This window comes from Pyrgilauda ruficollis, unplaced genomic scaffold, assembly GCF_017590135.1.
Source record: "Pyrgilauda ruficollis isolate IOZ18807 unplaced genomic scaffold, ASM1759013v1 scaffold244, whole genome shotgun sequence".
In the NCBI taxonomy this organism is placed as follows: domain Eukaryota; kingdom Metazoa; phylum Chordata; class Aves; order Passeriformes; family Passeridae; genus Pyrgilauda; species Pyrgilauda ruficollis.
In genome coordinates this window covers 354,478-371,396 of record NW_024523756.1, presented here as the reverse complement: position 1 = coordinate 371,396, position 16,919 = coordinate 354,478, and the positions used below count along the sequence as shown (strand labels likewise).

General features: G+C 70.6%; 3 protein-coding genes across 4 annotated transcripts; 1 reads left to right on the top strand and 2 right to left on the bottom strand.

The window, feature by feature from the left end:
- Nucleotides 1-790: 790 nt before the first annotated feature.
- On the bottom strand, nucleotides 791-3,638 carry CCKBR (cholecystokinin B receptor). The gene is made up of 5 exons (XM_041470320.1): nucleotides 3,472-3,638; nucleotides 2,316-2,567; nucleotides 1,839-2,094; nucleotides 1,642-1,769; nucleotides 791-1,351 (listed from the first exon to the last, which is right to left on the bottom strand). Exons 1-5 carry the CDS (start codon nucleotides 3,626-3,628, stop codon nucleotides 834-836), a joined length of 1,311 nt encoding a protein of 436 aa, XP_041326254.1. The 5' UTR covers nucleotides 3,629-3,638; the 3' UTR covers nucleotides 791-833.
- Nucleotides 3,639-3,685: 47 nt separating this feature from the next.
- Nucleotides 3,686-8,922, bottom strand: CNGA4 (cyclic nucleotide gated channel subunit alpha 4). The gene is made up of 8 exons (XM_041470323.1): nucleotides 8,494-8,922; nucleotides 8,307-8,449; nucleotides 7,261-7,374; nucleotides 7,081-7,187; nucleotides 5,279-6,271; nucleotides 4,853-5,211; nucleotides 4,437-4,636; nucleotides 3,686-4,016 (listed from the first exon to the last, which is right to left on the bottom strand). Exons 1-8 carry the CDS (start codon nucleotides 8,920-8,922, stop codon nucleotides 3,686-3,688), a joined length of 2,676 nt encoding a protein of 891 aa, XP_041326257.1.
- On the top strand, nucleotides 8,748-16,845 carry FHIP1B (FHF complex subunit HOOK interacting protein 1B). Of its 2 annotated transcripts, none has more exons than XM_041470312.1 (13): nucleotides 8,748-8,898; nucleotides 10,409-10,670; nucleotides 10,747-10,995; nucleotides 11,341-11,727; nucleotides 12,422-12,532; nucleotides 12,606-12,692; nucleotides 12,816-12,983; nucleotides 13,150-13,229; nucleotides 13,415-13,587; nucleotides 14,185-15,138; nucleotides 15,208-15,386; nucleotides 15,653-15,815; nucleotides 16,264-16,845. In XM_041470312.1, the coding sequence occupies exons 2-13, from the start codon at nucleotides 10,533-10,535 to the stop codon at nucleotides 16,533-16,535; spliced, it is 2,961 nt and encodes a 986-aa protein (XP_041326246.1). In that variant the 5' UTR covers nucleotides 8,748-8,898; nucleotides 10,409-10,532; the 3' UTR covers nucleotides 16,536-16,845. The 2 variants fall into 2 exon arrangements, with proteins under 2 accessions (XP_041326246.1, XP_041326245.1); XM_041470311.1 differs by having other exon boundaries at nucleotides 12,374-12,532.
- Nucleotides 16,846-16,919: the final 74 nt, after the last annotated feature.

The following is a 16,919-nucleotide window of genomic DNA, read 5'->3' as shown; positions in this document are numbered from 1 at the left end:
GTGGCCGCCTAAGGGGCGTGGCCAATGTCACAGGGGCTGAGGCGTGGCCACCCGGGGCGGGGAGCCGTATGCAAATGAAGGCGCCGGGCCTATGTAAGGCCGCGGTGCACGCTGGGAGATGGAGTCTTGGGGCTGGCGGCGTTCCCGGGGTCCCCTCCCCTGCGTGCGGTCACCCCCCCTGTACGGTCAGTCCTGTACGGTCACCCCCCCGGGGCGGCATTGGGTGCACCGGACAGGGGGTTCCTTCCCCCCAGCTGCCGCCGCCGCCCGGCTCAGCAGCTCCCACCGCGGAGCCTCCCAGCCCGCAGCCCCCGAGCCTCGCGCGGTGCTGACCCCTCGTCCCGCCCGGTTCTGCCCCGCGGAGCCTCCGTGCCGGCGGGCAGGAGCGCTGGGAGCAGCGGCGCAGCTGGGCACGGGGTCAGTTTATTGTGACCGTAGCCGGGGGGCAGCGCGGGGAGACCCCGGGCTGGGCTGAGCTGGGCTGGCCCGACCTCCCTCAGCCTCCCACCTGCCCGGCCCAGGGCTCCTCCCGCCCGCTCCTCGCCGCCACCCAGCCGGGGCTCGGGATGGAGCGGGGGTGCTGGGCCAGGGTGTCCCGGGAGGGCGGGCGGCTGGGGGTACACCGGGGCGGGGCACGGGGGTGCTGGCAGGGCAGGGGTTCATGCTCGGGGGGTCCTGCTGGGGGTGTGCAGCTCGGGGGGGCCGGGCGCTGGTGTTGGGGGGCCCAAGGGGGGCTAGCTCAGGGGTCCCAGGCTGCTGAGGAAGGTGTAGCTGAGCTCGGAGAGAAAGGTGCTGGCCACGGGGGCTCGGGGGGTCCCGCTCGGGGGGCCGGCTCAGGGGGGCCCCAGGCTGCTGACGGTGGTGTAGCTGAACTTGGAGAGCGAGGCGCTGGCCATGGGGGGCTCGTCCTCGGGCGGGCGGCGGGGGCAGGCGCGGCGGCAGCCCCAGCCCGCGCAGGTGGCCCCGAAGGCCTTTCGGAAGCGGCGGTTCATGAAGCAGTAGATGAGGGGGTTGGCGCAGGCCGACGTGTAGGACAGCAGGTGGATGAAGGCGATGGGGGTGCCCGAGAGCGCCCGCTGGGCTGCCCGCGGGGCGAAGGCACGCCAGGTGTTGGCGGCGAAGATGGGCAGCCAGCAGAGGAAGAACATGGCCACGATGACCACCAGCATGCGGATCACGCGCCGCTTGGCCGCCAGCTGCGCCCCCGAGCTGTTGATGCGAGCCCGGTCCTGCTGCGCGGCCGCCCCCAGCGCCCGCAGCTCCAGAGCCGCGCCCGGACGCGACAGCTGCAGGTAGCACCCGTCACCCTCGTCGCAGGCGGGGGCTCGGTCCCCCCCAGTGCCACGCGGGGCTGCGGAGTGAGGAGGCATGGTCACGGGCACGGCACCCCAGCACCGCGGGAGCACCCTCCAGGAGGAGGGGAGGGGGTGCGGGGGACGTGGAAATGGCACCGTGGGGACATGCTGCACCCCGAGGCTACAAGGAGGTCCCCGGGAAAGGGGGGTGTCCCCGAGGAGCACACCACTGTGGGGAGCAGGGATGAAGGCTCGGCCCTGCCCCTCCTGCTGGGGTGGGCGCTCTGCCCACACAGGAGTCAAGCCAGGCGTCACCCCCGGTGTCACCCCTGCCCCATCCCCTCACCTGCCACCTCCCCCTTGACGTCCAGCTCGAAGCGGATGCCCCGGTAGAGCTCGCGGGAGATGAGCCCGTACGCCACCGTCATCACCACGCCCGGGATGAAGAACAGCACGAGGAGCAGCAGCACGTACCTGGGACAGGTGGCCCCCGTCACCCGGCGTCCCCTCAGGGCCGCGTTCCCCCTCCCTGCCGGCACTCACCAGACCTGCCGGACGCGCTCGCTGGGCCAGTGGTGGGTGCACTGTGCGGGGGGCGGGCGGGGGGCGGCGGGCCGCGTGGTGCTGTACACGGCGTAGGGCAGCATCAGCAGCGCCGCCAGCGCCCAGGTGCCCGCGATGACGCGGCACGCGTGGGACCGCGTCTGCCAGGCGCGCGACTGCAGCGGGTTGCAGATGGCACTGTAGCGCTCGATGGCGATGGCCACCAGGCTGAAGGTGGACACGGCCACCGAGACCCCTGTGGGCAGCGGGGGGTGTCGGTGGGCACGGCGTGACCTCCTCCTGGAGCCCCCCGCTGTACTCCGTGCACCCACGAGGTAGGGATAACCCCCCGCGTGTCCACGGGGCAGGGACGAGCCCCCTCCCTGTGCCCCCAGGTACCCACAAGGAAGGGATGGGGCCCCACCGTGCCTCACCCCAGCCATGAGAGGGGACAAGCCCCCGTGTGCCCCACCCTACCCATGAGGTAGGCCACGAGCTTGCAGACGACGTCGCCGAAGATGAAGGCGCCCATGAGGCCGGGCAGCAGGGTGAAGGGCATGCAGCACAGCGCCAGGAGCAGGTCACTCAGGGCCAGCGACAGCAGGAAGCAGTTGGTGACGGTGCGCAGCCGCCGGTTCAGCGCCAGCACGGCCACCACCAGCGCGTTGCCCCCGACGCTCAGCACGAAGATCAGCACGTAGAGCACCACCCGCACCGCCACGTCCAGCTCTGCGGGCAGCGGGGCACCGCGCTGCACTGGCACCCCGGGGCACCCCGGAGGCACCCAGGTGGCACCCTAGAGGCACTCTGGAAGCACTCCCGAGGCCGCCACAGAGACATTTCCATGGCACCCCGAGGGTAGCCCGGTGGTCCCCCAGACAGGCTCTGAAGGCACCCAAAGGCGCCCCAGCACAGGCCCAGGCTCTGGGACACCGGGGCTCCGACGTGAACGGCGCGGGCTCGGTGGGACCCATCAGATGAGTGCATCGTTTCCCCCCCGTGTGGCAGCCGCGGGGGTTCGGGGTGAGCTCCACGCCCCTCGGCTCAATTCCGTGAGGCTGAGGGACCCTCATCCAGCTGGGTGCCCCCATCCCGCCCACCCTCCGCCTCGGTGCTGAGCCTCGGCTCCCCCGGCGGCGCGGGGACCGGGGACGTCCTGCCCGGAGAGCGGAGTGACGAGCCGGAGCAGGGGCCCCAGCCGGGGGGTGGGATGGGGTGGTCCCAGTCGAGGGTCCAGCGGGAGGTCCCGGCCCCGGCAGTGGAGCAGGGGTACGGGGCGGGCGCTGTCTGTGTCCGCGGCGTCCCTGTCGGAGTCCCCTCCGCCCTCCTGCTGCCACCGGCACAGCCCGGCGTGCTCCCCCCGGCAGCGCCAGATCCGCACCGGAACCCCCGGGCAGCGCCGGGGCCACCGAGCCCGCGGCCGGGGCGCGGGGATCGGGGATGGTGGGTGCCTGCTGCTGAGGGGCACGGCGGGGACGGGGCGGCACCGGTCGGGGAGCGGGAGAACCGGAGCGCAGGGCGGCGGGCACCGGGGCGGCACGGCGGGACGGAGCGCGGGGAGCGCAGGGCCGGGCACGGAGGGGGGGTCCCCTCCCGGGTCCATCCCGCTCCTTCCCCCCGCCCCCGCTCTCACCTCTGGGCGCCGGGGGCCCGCGGAGGCCCCTGCGGAGGAGGTCGCAGAGCGTCCTGTTGGTCCCGTTGCCGGTGCCGGTGCCGGGTCCGTTCCCGGTGCCGTTCCCGGAGCGGCAGAGCATCTCCTGCAGGGACTCGTTGAGGGGCCGGGGGTCCATGGCGGGGACCCCCCCGCCTCCCCCCGCCCTTCCTCCGGCAGGAGGCACCGGGAAGGATCAGGCACCGGGAGGCTCCGGCAGGGACGAGGCTCCGATCCGCTCGGAGCCGCCGGTGGATAGGCGGGGGCGGCGCCCGGCGCGGGGCGGGCCGGGGGCGGGGGGCGGTGGCGGCGGCGGGGGGAGCCCGGGGCGGTGGGGGCCGGGCGGGGCCACGGAGAGTACCGGGAGCGGGGCTCGGGGAGTACCGGGGCGTGCGGTTCCCCCCGAATCCCGGGCGGGTCGGGCAGCTTGGGGGGGCTCGCTGGGAACGCTCTTGAGGCACCGGGCGACGGCCACCATCGCGGTGTCTGTCACCGCGTCCCTGCGGCTGGGGGACGGCCCGGCGGGGCTGGGGGTCCCGAGCTGCGAAACTCCGTGACCCTGACCCGGCCCCATCCCGGCTCCTTCCTCTCCCGGTCCCGTTCCCGCAACAGCAACTGTTGGTGTCACCCGACAACAGTGGTGGCTGCTGTGTCCCCCTCCAGGTCACCCCTCAGCACCGCGGCGCTAGTCCCGCGGCACCCCCACCCCTCGTGGGACCCCAACCCCCTGAGCCCCGGGGACATCATGCGCCCCTCTGGACCTCTGTGACCAAGAGGGACCCCGTGCCCCGGGGAGAGCCTGTGCCCTGCTAGGACCATGCATGCCACTGGGACCTCGTGTCCCAGTCTGCCTCCGTGCCCTGGGCAGCTCCTGTGCCCTGAGGGGACCCTCTACCATGGGGGTACCATGTGCCTTGAGCAGAGCCGGTGCCCTCCTGAGACCATACACGCCACGAGGACCCCGTGCCCTGAGGGGCCCCTGCACCATGGGGCTATCCTGTGCTTTGGGAGCACCTTGCATGTCGCTGGGACCCTGTGCTCTGTGGGGACCCTGTGCCTTGGAGGGGCCCTGCACCCCAGTGGGACCCTGTCCTCCTGCAGAACCTGGCTCGCGGGCAGGACCCTGTGCCCTGGGGGCACCCTGCCCCTCGGAGGGACCCTGTTCCCGGGGAGGACCGTGTGCCCTGAGGACAGCCTGAGCCTTGGAACCCTGCACTCTGGGGGGGCCCTGTCCCCACGTAGGACCCTGTGGGCCGGCAGGCTGCTGCGGTGAGGCCGCTCCTGCTGCCCCATCTGCCCGCACCGCCCTGTCCCGCACTGCCCTGTCCTGCACTGCCCGGTCCCGCACCGCTCTGTCCCGCACTGCCCTGTCCCGCAGCTGCAGCCGTCCCTCGAGGCGCCGGACGCGCAGGGCCATGCGCAGGGCACTGGCCTCCAGCTGTGCCAGCAGCCGGGCTGCCCGTGTCTGGAGCCCCTCCAGGGCCACCTCCAGCCCCTGCAGCCGCCGCTCCGCCTCGGCCCCAGCCGCCAGTGCCGCCGCCTCAGCTGCGGTGTCGAGCTGGCCCATGCGCAGCAGCAGCTCCCGGCCCTTGGCCTCCATGGCAGCGCGGGCACGGGGGAACTCGGCCAGCACCTCCGCCAGGTCCTCCTTGCCCAGGCAGAACAGGTCTGAGTAGCCGATGCTCAGGATGTTGGCCGTGCGCCGGTTCCCTGCCATGTTGCCTGTGGGGCAGGGGCCGTGAGCCCGAGGGGACCACGGGGCAGCGCCGGGGCGCAGCGTGGAGCTCACCCTTGATGTTGATGAGGCTGATCTCCCCGAAGTAGAGCCCCTCGCCCAGCACGGCCAGCTGCGTGACGCCGTCCTCGGCCACCACGGCCAGGCGGCCCTCGCGGATGAAGTACATCTCGCGGCCCACGTCCCCGCGCCGGCACACGAACTCGCCGGGGCCGAAGACCTGCGGCCGCAGGCGCAGCACCAGCTGCCGCAGCACGCCGTGCTCCCACCCGCGGAACAGCCCCACGCGCCGCAGGGCCGCCAGGTGCACGCCGGCCGCCACCTCGGCCCGCAGCCCCCGCGGCAGGTGCTGCAGCGCGTCCCACTCGGCCGGCAGCTTGCGCTGCGCCCGCAGGTGCTGGTGCCAGCGCACCACGCGCCCCGCCAGCCGCCCGTCCACGCCCCGCGCCCGCAGGTACCGCCGCACCGGCCCCGCGTCGGGGTAGAAGGCGGTGGCGGACGAGCTGAGGTTCACGATGACGGTGCTGATGCTGCCGGTGATGGTGGCGAAGCCCAGCACGGCCAGGAGGAAGCCGGCGGTGAGGAAGAGGAGCTCCTCCTCGCGCTGCGGCTCCGGCGTGTCGCCCACCATGGCCAGGACCAGCGTGGAGAAGTAGAAGCTGTGCAGGTAGCGGCGCAGCAGTCGCGTGAAGCTGGGGCAGACCCAGGGGTCAGCGCCCAGCCCCAGGCGTGCCGACAGCGCCAAGTAGAGGCAGCCGTGCCAGTGGATGCCCAGCAGCAGGTACAGCATCAGCTTGGCCATGCGGAACACGTTGGGCCAGGCCGTGCGCGTCTCACACCGGTCGAAGGCCTCGAAGAGCCGCGGCACCCGCAGGCAGCGGTTGGCACGTGCTGCTGGCACCCCAGGGACCCTCGGGACCCCTGGGAGCAGACAGAGCAGCTCGGTGGGCAGCACGGCCATCACATCCCAGGGGAAGGTCCAGGAGGCCAGATAGCGCCGCCGCGTCCGGCTGACGTCCTGCACCAGGATCCCGTCCTCCAGGAAACCTGGGAGGGCAGCCGGGGCAGCCACGGCACTCCAGGGGATTTGTCCTGGAGGGCAGGGGCTGCTCGGGACCTGCCTGGGATGGGAGAGGGCTCGCAGAGGGGCCCACGCAGGTGCCCAGCCTGGGGCACAGGGAGGCACAGGAACCCTGGGTGGGCACCCTGGGGGATGCCACTGGTGGCTCCCTGGGCTGCCATGGGGCTGAGTGGTGGGTGCCGAGACTCAAGACCACCCACCCACCCAGACATCCTCTGTGTGGGGCTGGGGGTGGCTGTACAGGGTGGGAGTGCACCTGTGTGTACGTTCATGTACACACCTGCACATTGTGTGTGTGTGTGTATGTACATGTACACACCTGCACACGTGTGTGTTTGTGTGTGTGTACAGGTACACACCTGCACAATGTGTGTGTATATACATGTACACACCTGCACATTGTGTGTGTGTGTGTATGTACATGTACACACCTGCACACGTGTGTGTTTGTGTGTGTGTACAGGTACACACCTGCATGTCTCTGTGTGTGCGTGTGTGTACACATCTGCACACATGTGTGTATGTACAGCTACACACCTGTGCGTTTATGTGTGTACGTACCTGTGTATGTCTGTGTACACACCTGTGTGTCTGTGCACCTGTGTGTCCGTGTGTGTGTCCGTGTGTGTGTACACACCTGTGTGTCCGTGTGTATCTGTATGTGTGTGTCTGTGTGTCTGTGTACCCGTCTGTGTTTCTGTGTGTCTGTGTGCGTGTGTGTGTACACACCTGTGTGACGGTGTACCTGTGTGTCCGTGTGTCCGTGTGTCCGTACCTGTGTGGAGGTGCACGGCGATGTCCAGCAGGTACAGCGCGTCGCTGAGCCCGTCCAGGGCCTGCCACAGCCCCGCGTGTGCCTCCTGCACCTCGGGGAAGCAGCACCTGGGGTACGAGGGGCATCGCTGGGACGGGGCCAGGACACCCCCACCCGCACCCCAACCCCCCCGCCTGGCACCTGAGGATGAGGACGACCCAGTTGTAAAGGATGGGCAGCACCATGAGGCTGATCCACCTGTAGTGCCAGTCCCCGGCGGGGTCCAGGCTCCAGCTCCGGGGGGTGGCAGCGCGGCTGGGGGCACAGAGGGGCCGGGGGTCGCTCTGTCCCCGTGTGGGGCCCCTCTGCCCGCACCCAGCCCCGGGTGCCGGTGGCTCTGTGGCTCAGCCAGGCCCCAGCACCTGTGGGACTGAGGGGGTCCCGTACCCCAGCCCCCAGGAGCAGCCGTGCCCCGCTCACGCCGTGCCCCGCTCACCCCGTGCCGTGACCGGTGCCGGTGCCAGCCCCGGCTGTGGCCATGGCTCCAGAGCCCGGCCCAGCGGCAGGACAGGAGGGAGCCGAGGGTCCCGGCAGGATCCTTCTCGGCGGGAATCCTGTGCGTCCCGGTTTGCGCGGTCCTGCACCTGAGCACCGCCGGGTGCTGCCGCCTGCCCCGGTACCGGGCGTGGCTCCTCGAGGGACGCAGCCACGCGGCTCCTGCGGCACCGGGCGTGTCCCAGCAACGAGGGGTCCCCAGGTACCCGCCGGCCCCTGGGACACCTGTGCCAGGCAGCCCCGTGCCAGGGCCACCGGGCACGCCGGGGCACGGAGCCGCGGCCAGGTGTGCGGGGCCCAGGTTAGCCTCCAGGAACAACAGCCGGTGCCTGGCAGCGCCCGGTGCAGAGCCGGCGGCGGGTCCCAGCACCTGGCACGGGGCTGCCTGGCACAGGGGTGCCCGGTACAAGGTTATCTGCCACAAGGATGTCCAGGCCAGGGAGGGCCCGTTTCTGGGTGCCCGGGAGAGGGGTTCTGGGGTCCCGGCACCGGAGTGCCGGATTCCGAGGTGCTCAGTTCCGAGAAGTGCAGTGTGCAGGGGTTATCCGGTGCAGGGTTACCCGGTACTGGGGTGCGCAGTTACGGGGGGTCCCCGTACAGGGGTGGCTGGGCCGGCGGGGTGCCCGGTTCCGAGCGGTGCCCGTACTGGGGCTCTCGGTGGCGGGAGCCCCAGCACCTGAGTGCCCGGTTACCGCTGCCCGGCGCAGAGGGGCTCCCGGTTTCTGAGGATGCCCCCTCCGGGGGTGCTCGTACAGGGTACCCGGTACCGTCTGTCCCGGTACCGCCTGTCCCGGTACCCGGTTCCCACGCGCCCCGGCCCCGCCCCACTCACGGCCTAGCCAATGAGCGCTCGGACTTTGCCGGAGAGGCCACGCCCACCGAGGCGTGTGGGCGTATTCCCGTGCCGCGGTGGGCGTGTCCCCGTGCCGCGGTGGGCGTGCCCGGCCGCGGTGGGCGTGGCCAGCGCGCGCGGTGCGTCGGGCGCGGCGGGAAGATGGCGTCGGGAGCGCGGGGCCCGCCTCGGGGCAGGTCCAGCCGCCCTTCTGCCGCGGTGCCGGGCTGCCCGGGCCGCCGCCCGCCCTTGGCCGCGCGGGGCCGGAGGGACCGGCCCGGCCCGGGCGCTGTCGGGGTGAGGGGCCGCGGCGGGGACGGGTCCGGGCGGGCCGCAGTGCCGAGGGCGAGGGGCCCAGTCCCTCCCGGGGGTCCCGACCCCGCGCCCGACGCCTCCTCTGCCCTCCGCAGGTGCGGCGCTGACGGGACGGGACCGCCGCGACCTTGACCCAGGTAGGCGGCCCGGCCCCGCGGCATCCAGGGCTCCCGGTTGCGCGTGACCCCGGAGCCTCAGGCGTCCCGGTGCCGGTGTCTCCGTGGCGCCGGGACTGAGGATGCCCAAGTGAGCAGCACCTCCCGCGGGCTGGGGACCGCGGCCCCGGCGCGGCGGGCAGCCCCGGGCTGGGACAGCCCCCCGCCTCACCCGGACCACCGGCCCGACCGGCGACCGCCCTGGCGACCCCTCGGTGACCCCCGCACGGTGCTTCGGTTCCCGGGTGCATCGGGGGGCCGGTGCTCATCACCCACAACCTCCTGGCACCGGGTGCCATCCTCTGCCCATGGTGGCCGTGCCCCAGTATCCCTGTCCCTGCCCTGGTGGCACCTGATGTCCCTGTGCCCTCGGTGTCCCTGCCTGCAGTGTCCCTTTCCCTGGTCTGGTGGCACCTGGTCACCCCCCTGTCTCTGGCTAATTGCTGCCCCGGTGGAGGGTGCTGCCCCACCACAGCCCATCCAGGTGACACTGGGGTGGTGCCACAGCCCCTGCTGTGCCCCAGTGGCTGGGTGCTTTGGTATGTGACAGGCACAGTCAGGCTGGGGTGAGGGGGCACTGGTATCAGGAGAGAAGTGGTGACAGCTGGTGTCCCTGTCCTGCCAGCATGGCTCTGGCCGTATGTCACACGGGTCCCTGCACAGGGACCCCCCAGTGTGCCACAGTGAGGCCTTTGGCTCCGTGTTCCTGCTGGGGCCGTCGTGCTGGGTGGCAGGGCTGGCACTGCCCTGGCATTCAGTGGCTCTAACTTTAGCAGCCACACGAGCGCTGGCTGTGGGTGGGACAGGCTGAGCTGGGTATAAATAGACAGGCCCGTGCTGTGTCCCACTGCCCCAGCTTCAGCCACTTTCCCTTCCTGCCCCTGTGGTTTGGCGTGTCTTTAATGGCACTTTCACTTCCCCAAGCGCCATGCAAGGGCTGTGGCACTGGCTCTCAAAGGCACTGCCCTCCCCATGTGCTGGTGGGGGACTGGGGAGCCCCTGCGGCGTGTCTCTGCCCCAGGCACGCCGGGGCTGCCGGCTCTGGGGCCTCAGTGCTCAGTCCCGTGCTGGTGCCTGCGGTGGCACTGGTGGTGCTGGGGCACGGGGCACTATAAATATCCTGGCAGCGCTGTCGTGCTGCGCCGGCCGTGGGTGCTGCTGAGCATGGGGGTGGGCAGCTGTCCCAGCTGTCCTGGTGTTCCTGTGGCTGCTGGGTACTCCCCACACCCATGCTGGGCCAGTTCCCGGTTTAAAGTCCAGTACTGGGTGTGAGCAGGACCGGGATCCAGAGTCCTCCAGCCACCACTGCCCCAGCACTCTTGCCCAGCCCAGTTCCCACTGCTGTCTCTCCTGCCTGCCTTTCCTCTTGATTGCCTTCCTTTCCTCCTGACTTTCTTCCTTCCTGGCTTCCCTCCTCCTTCCCCTTCTGTCTCCCTCCCTGCTGCTGGCCGTGAGGTGGGGCTGGGCTCTCTGACGGCCCCTCTCCCTGCAGCCCGCTGGCAGCAGCATGGAGAGAGGACCCTGGCACCCTGCCCGCTCCGCTGTGCCCCCACGGTGGTGCCAGGCCGTGTCCAGCCTGGCTGGGGTGCCCCGGAGCTGTGTGTGACCCCGTGCCGATGGAGAGGATGAGCTGGCTGAGCAAGCTGACCCCTCGGGCGGGCGGGCAGCGAGCCCCCCGCAGCGCCAGCCTGCAGCCCCCCGTCACCGCTGACCCCGAGACCTGCCTCATGGTCTTCAAGAACCACTGGGCACAGGTGAGCAGGGCTGGGGGCAGTGAGGATCCCCCGACCCTGCAGCCCCCAGCCCTCACTGCCAGGCCCCCTCCCACAGGTGCTGCGGATCCTGGAGCGGCGCGGGAGCAAACCGGCCCCCGATGACCTCAGTGCCGTCCGCAACAACACCTACCAGATGCTGAATCTGCTGGCTGAGGACCGGCCCTGGGGGGACGGGGACAAGGACAGGTCACAGGGGGACGGGGACATGGCCTGCGGGCCCATCCTGGAGTTTGTGGCTGCTGAGAACCTGCTGGAGCGGCTCCTGTGCTGGCATCTGCAGGGCGACTTCACCGAGGAGAGGAAGGTCTGAGTGAGGGGAGCACAGGGGTCTGCGCTGCTGGGGGGTTTGTGGGGAGGTTGGGACAGGCTGGATCTGAAGGGTGAAGGTGCTGGGTTGAGGGTCAGCCTGGCCAAGGGCAGGGCACTGTCCCGTGGCAAGTTCAGGTTGGATTGGGGTTGAACTACCCGAGCTGTCCTGAAAACTCTGTCACAGATGGCCCAGGGCAGTGCTGGAATCCCCAGCCCTGGGGGGATTTCACAGCCATGTGGATGTGGCACCTGGGGACATAGCTGAGTGGGCTGGGTTGTGCTGGAGGAACAGCAGGACCGGGTGATCTCTGTACCTTTCCCTCCGTGTCCTCGTGTGCAGGTGGAGCAGCTGAAGCTGTACGAGATGCTGATCAGCCAGGCCCGGCAGCCCCTGCTGCGGCACAAGCCGGTGCTGACGCCGCTGCTGCGCCTGCTGAGCGTGTGCGCCGAGCCCGCCTCGGCCCCGCTGGAGAACAGCCTGGTGCTGCTGCTCAACCAGCTCTGCGTCTCCGTGGCGCGCGAGCCGGCCATCCTGGAGCTCTTCTTCCACAGCCACACGGACCAGGGCCCCGCCAACCTCATCATCTTCTCGCTCCTCATCCCCTTCATCCACCACGAGGGCACACGGGGCCAGCAGGCACGGGACGCGCTGCTGCTCATCATGGCCATGTCTGCCAGCAACCGCGCCGTGGCCCAGTCCATCACCGACAACTCCTACTTCTGCCCGGTACGCGTCCCCGCGGGCCGTCCCCTCCTGGGGCAGCGCTCCCCTCCCCAGGGTGATGTCCCCTCCCTGGGATGCTGCTGGGACCCTGCACTGCTGGCAGAGCTGGGCCAGCTCGGGCAAGAGCCATGGACAGGCCCAGAGGGAGAAGTCCTGCCCTGGCTTGGGGTTGGTGGGGGACAGGGCTGGGGATTATGGGGGCTTGGGAATGATGGAAGCTGGGCGATGGAGAGCTTGCAAATGATGGAGAGCTTTGGGATAGAGGGCTTGGAGATGATGGGGGATCTGGGGGTGTTGGAAGGTCCGCAAGTGATGGGGGGCTTGGGGGTGACAAGTAGCCTCCAAGTAGCCTGGAGATGATGGAGAGCTTGGGGATGAGGGGCCTGGGAACAGGGTGCTTGGAGATGATAGGGGGACTTGGTGGTGATGGGAGGCTTGGAGATGATGGAGGGCCCAGTGCTGGGCTGGGGATGAGGGGACCACTCCCTGGGCTCAGTGGTGGGCAGGGACCAGCCCAGCTGCCCTGCCTGGAGCGCTGGAGTGGGGCAGGTTTGTGAGGGGCAGGTTGCTGGGGTTTGGAGAAGGCTGGTTGGGTGCAGCAGCCGGAGGTGCGAGGGGCTGCGGGGCAGCCGAGTACATGTGTTCCCAGGTGCTGGCCACGGGCCTGAGCGCCCTGTACTCCTCCCTGCCCCGCAAGATCGAGGTGCGAGGAGATGACTGGCACTTCCTGCGGCGCGAGGACTGGATCGGTGTCTCCTCCCTCGTCCTCTTCATGAACTCGCTTGAGTTCTGCAATGCCGTCATCCAGGTGGGGCTGAGGGGCTGCTGAGAGGGACTCCCAGCCCCATAGGGGGCTGCCTGACCCCCCTGCGGCCCCTCAGGTCGCCCACCCACTGGTGCAGAAGCAGTTGGTGGATTACGTCCACAACGGGTTCCTCGTGCCCGTCATGGGGCCGGCGCTGCACAAGGTGAGGGACCCCGGCAGCAGGTGTGGAATGGGGGTCTCCTGCCCGTACCGCTGCCCGTGTGGGTGGGCAGGGCCCCGTGGCGCCCGTCCCTGCGGCCCCCAGCTGCACGTGCCCCTCCTGCAGACCTCGGTGGAGGAGATGATTGCGAGCACGGCATACCTGGACCTGTTCCTGCGCAGCGTCAGTGAGACAGCGCTGCTGAAAACCTTCCTGCGCTTCGTGCTGCTGCACCGGCACGACAACACCACCATCCTGGACACGCTGGTGGGCCGCATCAACAGCAACTCCCGGGTGAGCCCCGTGCCCCCCACATCCCCGTCCTCATCTGTGTCCCATCCCCAATGTCCCCATCCTTGTCCCATCCCATTCCCATCCCCTTCCCCTGTCCTGCCGTGGGCCGGGTGGCACTGCCCCCTGCCTGCTCCGCTGCCCCTCTGACACCCTGCACTGTCCCCAGCTGTGCATGGTGTCCCTGAGCCTCTTCCGGACCCTGCTCAGCCTCAACTGCGAGGATGTGATGCTGCAGCTGGTGCTCAGGTGAGAGGGCTGGGGGTCACCTGCTGCTGGCCTGCTCCGGGGATGGGCCTGGGGAGTTGCTCCCCGGTGGGCATGCGGATGTGAGGCAGCCACATCATTTGCCCCACTGTGAAGGGGCTGGGGTCCTGTGGAGGGTCCCTGTCCCGTGTGTCTCCTGCAGCTGCCCTGTGCCACCCTGCCCTCAGGTACCTGCTGCCCTGCAGCCATGTGATGCTGAGCCAGAAGCGGGCGGTGCGGGACCTGGACATCTACGGGAAGACAGCGGCCAAGTTCCTGTCCCTCATCCCGCGCTGCTGCCGGCCCGAGAGCCCCCCGCCGCCCCGCGACCGGGACGAGGAGCCCCCCGCCCGGGCCAGGGGTACGCCACTGTGGCCCCTCAGAGCCCCAGCCCACACTCCCCATGGCCCCTGGCCTGACCCTGAGCCCTCTCCCAGGATCCCTGCTGCCCCTCAGACTCCTTTCCTACCCTGGCTTGGCACTGAGCTGTCCCATGCTATCCCTGTGGCCCCTTAGACCCTGTCCTCCTCCTGGCTTGATGTGGAGCCCTCTCCTGGGGTCTCCATGGCCACTTGTAACCCACCTCTGCTCCAGCTTGTGGATGAGTCCCAGCTGTGCCATCCCTATGGCCCCCTCATACCCTGGCCCTGTCCTGTCCTATTGCTGAGCTCTGCCTTGCTGTCCCCTTGGACCCTGTCCCAGCTCAGCACTGAGCCCCTGGTGCCATTCCTGTGGCAACTTGAGCCCCATCCTCACCCCATCCTGGCACACTCCCCCGTGCCATGCCATCCCCACATACTCGAGCCCTGGCACTGGGCTCCCCTGTGCCACCCCTGCAGCCGCTGGGACCCCATTCCTCTGCCAGTTCAGTGCTGAGCCTCGTGCCACCATCCCCGCGGCACCTGCAATTCCCGCAGGCCGGTGCTGCCCCCCGGTGCTGACCCCGCGTCCCCTGCAGGCCACGGCAGCCCCGGCGCAGACGCTCCCCCGGCACCGAAGCCCTCCACGCCGTCCCGCCTCTCCTTCTTCATGCGCCAGGCCGGCGCGGCCCCCGCCGAGGCTGCTGCCCCCCGCTCCCCCGGGCCCCCCGCGGGCAGCCCCTCCCGGCCCGGCCCCCGGGACGAGGTGGCGGAGCTGGACAGGAACTACCTGGAGTACCTGCGGGACGCGCGGCACAGCATCGACCGCTGCGCCTGGGCCTGCCGCGTCTGGTCGGCGCCCTACGACGGCGAGGACCCCCGTGCCCCCGGCCCCACGCCCGACCCCGACAGCCCCCCGGGGCGGCCCCCGGGGCCCCCCACCCCACGGACTAAGAAGCGGGGGCTGCCCGAGGAGGGGGCGCGGGAGGCGCTGGGGGGGCCCCTCGCGGGCGATGAGCCCAGGGCGGGGGGGCCTGGCCCCGAGCCCCGGGAGGGGGGGACGCTGGTGAACGGGGCGCTCGGGGCGGCCGAGCCGGGGCGGCCGGAGGGGGACGTGGTGGTGAAGAAGGTCCGTCGGAGCCCCCAGGGCGAGGGGGAGGGCGGCGGGGGGGCACCGAACGGGGCCCCTCGGGCGCGGCCCCCTGGCTGGGAGCCTCTGCCCTCGGTGGACTCGCTGTTGGAGGAGCTGCTGGCCCGCGTGCCCGCCGAGCCCCCTGGTGCCGGCGTCTCCATCGAGACCTTCACGGAGGAGCTGCGTGAGATTGAGGCCGAGATGCAGAACGGGGGCGTGGGGGGGACCCCGGCCACCCCCACGGAACCCCCTGAGCCGCCCTTGTCCCACGAGGAGGAGGAGGCCTTTGCCAGCTTCACGGCGCTGCCTGAGGGGGACGCAGGCACCGGGCGGGCGCCGCCACGGCCCCCAGACCCCCTGGCGCAGGTGGTGGCCAGCCCGCCGCGGGCGGTGGGGCCGCCCCCCAGCCAGCCCTTCACAGGTGGGCACGGGGGGACACGGAGGGTCCCAGCTCCCCGCGGGGCCCTGCCTGACCCCCCCGTGTCCCCAGGCCCCTTCGTGTCAGTGCTGTTCGGGAAGCTGGAGAACATGCCCCACAACTCTCTGTATGTCAACTTCCTGCTGACGGGGCTGGTGGCCCAGCTGGCCTGCTACCCCCAGCCCCTGCTCCGCTCCTTCCTGCTCAACACCAACATGGTCTTCCAGCCCAGTGTCAAGTCCCTGCTCCAGGTATGGCCCTCGGGGAGCCCCTACCCTCATGGAGTCATGGGAAGGTGTTGGAAAGGGTTTTAACCCTTTTTAATGCCAAGAGTGCTGTTTGCCCTGTGCTGCCCAGCCCACCCCTGCCCTATGTCCCCTGTGGCTGTAACCCCCTCTGGGTCCCCTGTTACTGTGGAGACCCCCCCTTTCCTGTGGGGGTACCCTGTTCTCAAGGGAACACCCCATCTGATGGGGACCCCTGTTCCTGTGGGGACCCCTGTGCTGTGGTCCTGCAGGTGCTGGGCTCGGTGAAGAACAAGATCGAGAGCTTTGCTGCCACTCAAGAGGATTTCCCAGCGCTGCTCTTCAAGGCCAAGAAGTACCTGATTGCCCGGGGGCGGCTGGACTGGGCTGAGGGGCCCGGGGCTGTCCCTGCCCTGCGGCGCACGGACACCCTGGGTGAGGACATGGCCGTGGGTGGGGGGCTGTGGGTTCTGCAGGCAGCCGGGACTGGCACGTGGGGCTGGGGGCTGCACTGTGTGTTGCCTGGGGTCTGGGGTCTGCACAGTGTGTTGTGTAGGGGCTGGGGGCTGCACAGGGGGCTTGGGGTGTGCAGTAGGCTGCATGCTGCAGTGTACAAGGGCTGGGGCTTGCTTTGGGAGTCTGGTGTCTGGGTGGGGTGCAGGGTCTGTGCAGGGACTGGGGAGAGGGCCTGGGGGTTGTGTGTTGTGTGATGAGGAGGGCTGGAGATGGTGTGGGGGGCTGAGGGCTGCACTGAGGGCTGGGTGCCATCCCCTGTGTGCGCACAGCCACGAGCTGTCCCTGGGGTCTGGGCTGGGGGCTGTGCTGGGGGCTGGGTGCCCCCGTCCCCCCAGCCCGGTGTCCCTGATCCCCCCGTGTGCCCCAGCCCGCAGCAGGAAGCCGTCCCTGGGGGAGCTGCTGCTGCGCCACGCCAACAGCCCGACGCGCGCGCGGCACGCGGCGCAGCTGGCGCTGCAGGGGCTGCGGGACGGGGGGCTGCACCCCCTGGCCCCCCCGGCGCGGCACGGCGAGGCCCTGCGCGTGCGCAACGCCGTCTACTGCGCCGTCATCTTCAGCGAGTTCCTCAAGGAGCTGGCGGCCATCGCCCAGGCCCACGCCGTCACCTCCCCGTTCCTCACCGAGCCCCCCGAGGAGTGAGCCCCGCGCCCCCTTTTTAACCCGGACTCGGACCTTTTTAATTTATTGGGGCGGAGCTGGGCCGAGGCCGGGCTGCACTTTGGACACGAGAGGCCGGCCCCGCCTGGTGCCCCGGGGGGAGCAGGGCAGGACCCTGGGGCCCCCGGGGCTCGCAGGGCGGGGGGCGCGGGGCGGGCTGGCTCTGCCCCCCTCGGCCCCACCCGGCCGCTCTCTATGCAACCCCCGGGGCTGGGGCTGGGGGGGCTGTGCATGGGGAGGGGATGTGTGTCTGTGCTGTGTACAACCCTTGGGAATAAAGGGTCTGATTGAGGGCATCGCCTCCCCGGTCTGTGCAGGGCTGGGGGGCTGGCCAGGGCACCCCTGCACGGCCGGGTGACCGCGTCC

What these genes read in the sequence shown, in the direction of transcription:
- CCKBR (XM_041470320.1), bottom strand. Translation starts at nt 3,628, where the DNA reads ATGGACCCCCGGCCCCTCAACGAGTCCCTGCAGGAGATGCTCTGCCGC. An exon ending in CGGGCCCCCGGCGCCCAGAG is followed by an intron (nt 2,568 to 3,471) that starts GTGAGAGCGGGG and finishes CGCTGCCCGCAG; the next exon opens with AGCTGGACGTGGCGGTGCGG. An exon ending in CGTCAAGGGGGAGGTGGCAG is followed by an intron (nt 1,352 to 1,641) that starts GTGAGGGGATGG and finishes CTCACTCCGCAG; the next exon opens with CCCCGCGTGGCACTGGGGGG.
- CNGA4 (XM_041470323.1), bottom strand. Translation starts at nt 8,922, where the DNA reads ATGCCGCGGGGCCGGGCCGCCTACCTGGGTCAAGGTCGCGGCGGTCCC. An exon ending in CAGCCTCATCAACATCAAGG is followed by an intron (nt 5,212 to 5,278) that starts GTGAGCTCCACG and finishes CCTGCCCCACAG; the next exon opens with GCAACATGGCAGGGAACCGG. An exon ending in GCACGGGGTCCTCGTGGCGT is followed by an intron (nt 4,017 to 4,436) that starts GTATGGTCTCAG and finishes CGGGACCCCCAG; the next exon opens with CCCCGCCGGGCCGTCCCCCA.
- FHIP1B (XM_041470311.1), top strand. Translation starts at nt 10,533, where the DNA reads ATGGAGAGGATGAGCTGGCTGAGCAAGCTGACCCCTCGGGCGGGCGGG. An exon ending in TCTGCAATGCCGTCATCCAG is followed by an intron (nt 12,533 to 12,605) that starts GTGGGGCTGAGG and finishes GCGGCCCCTCAG; the next exon opens with GTCGCCCACCCACTGGTGCA. An exon ending in GCGGCGCACGGACACCCTGG is followed by an intron (nt 15,816 to 16,263) that starts GTGAGGACATGG and finishes CGTGTGCCCCAG; the next exon opens with CCCGCAGCAGGAAGCCGTCC.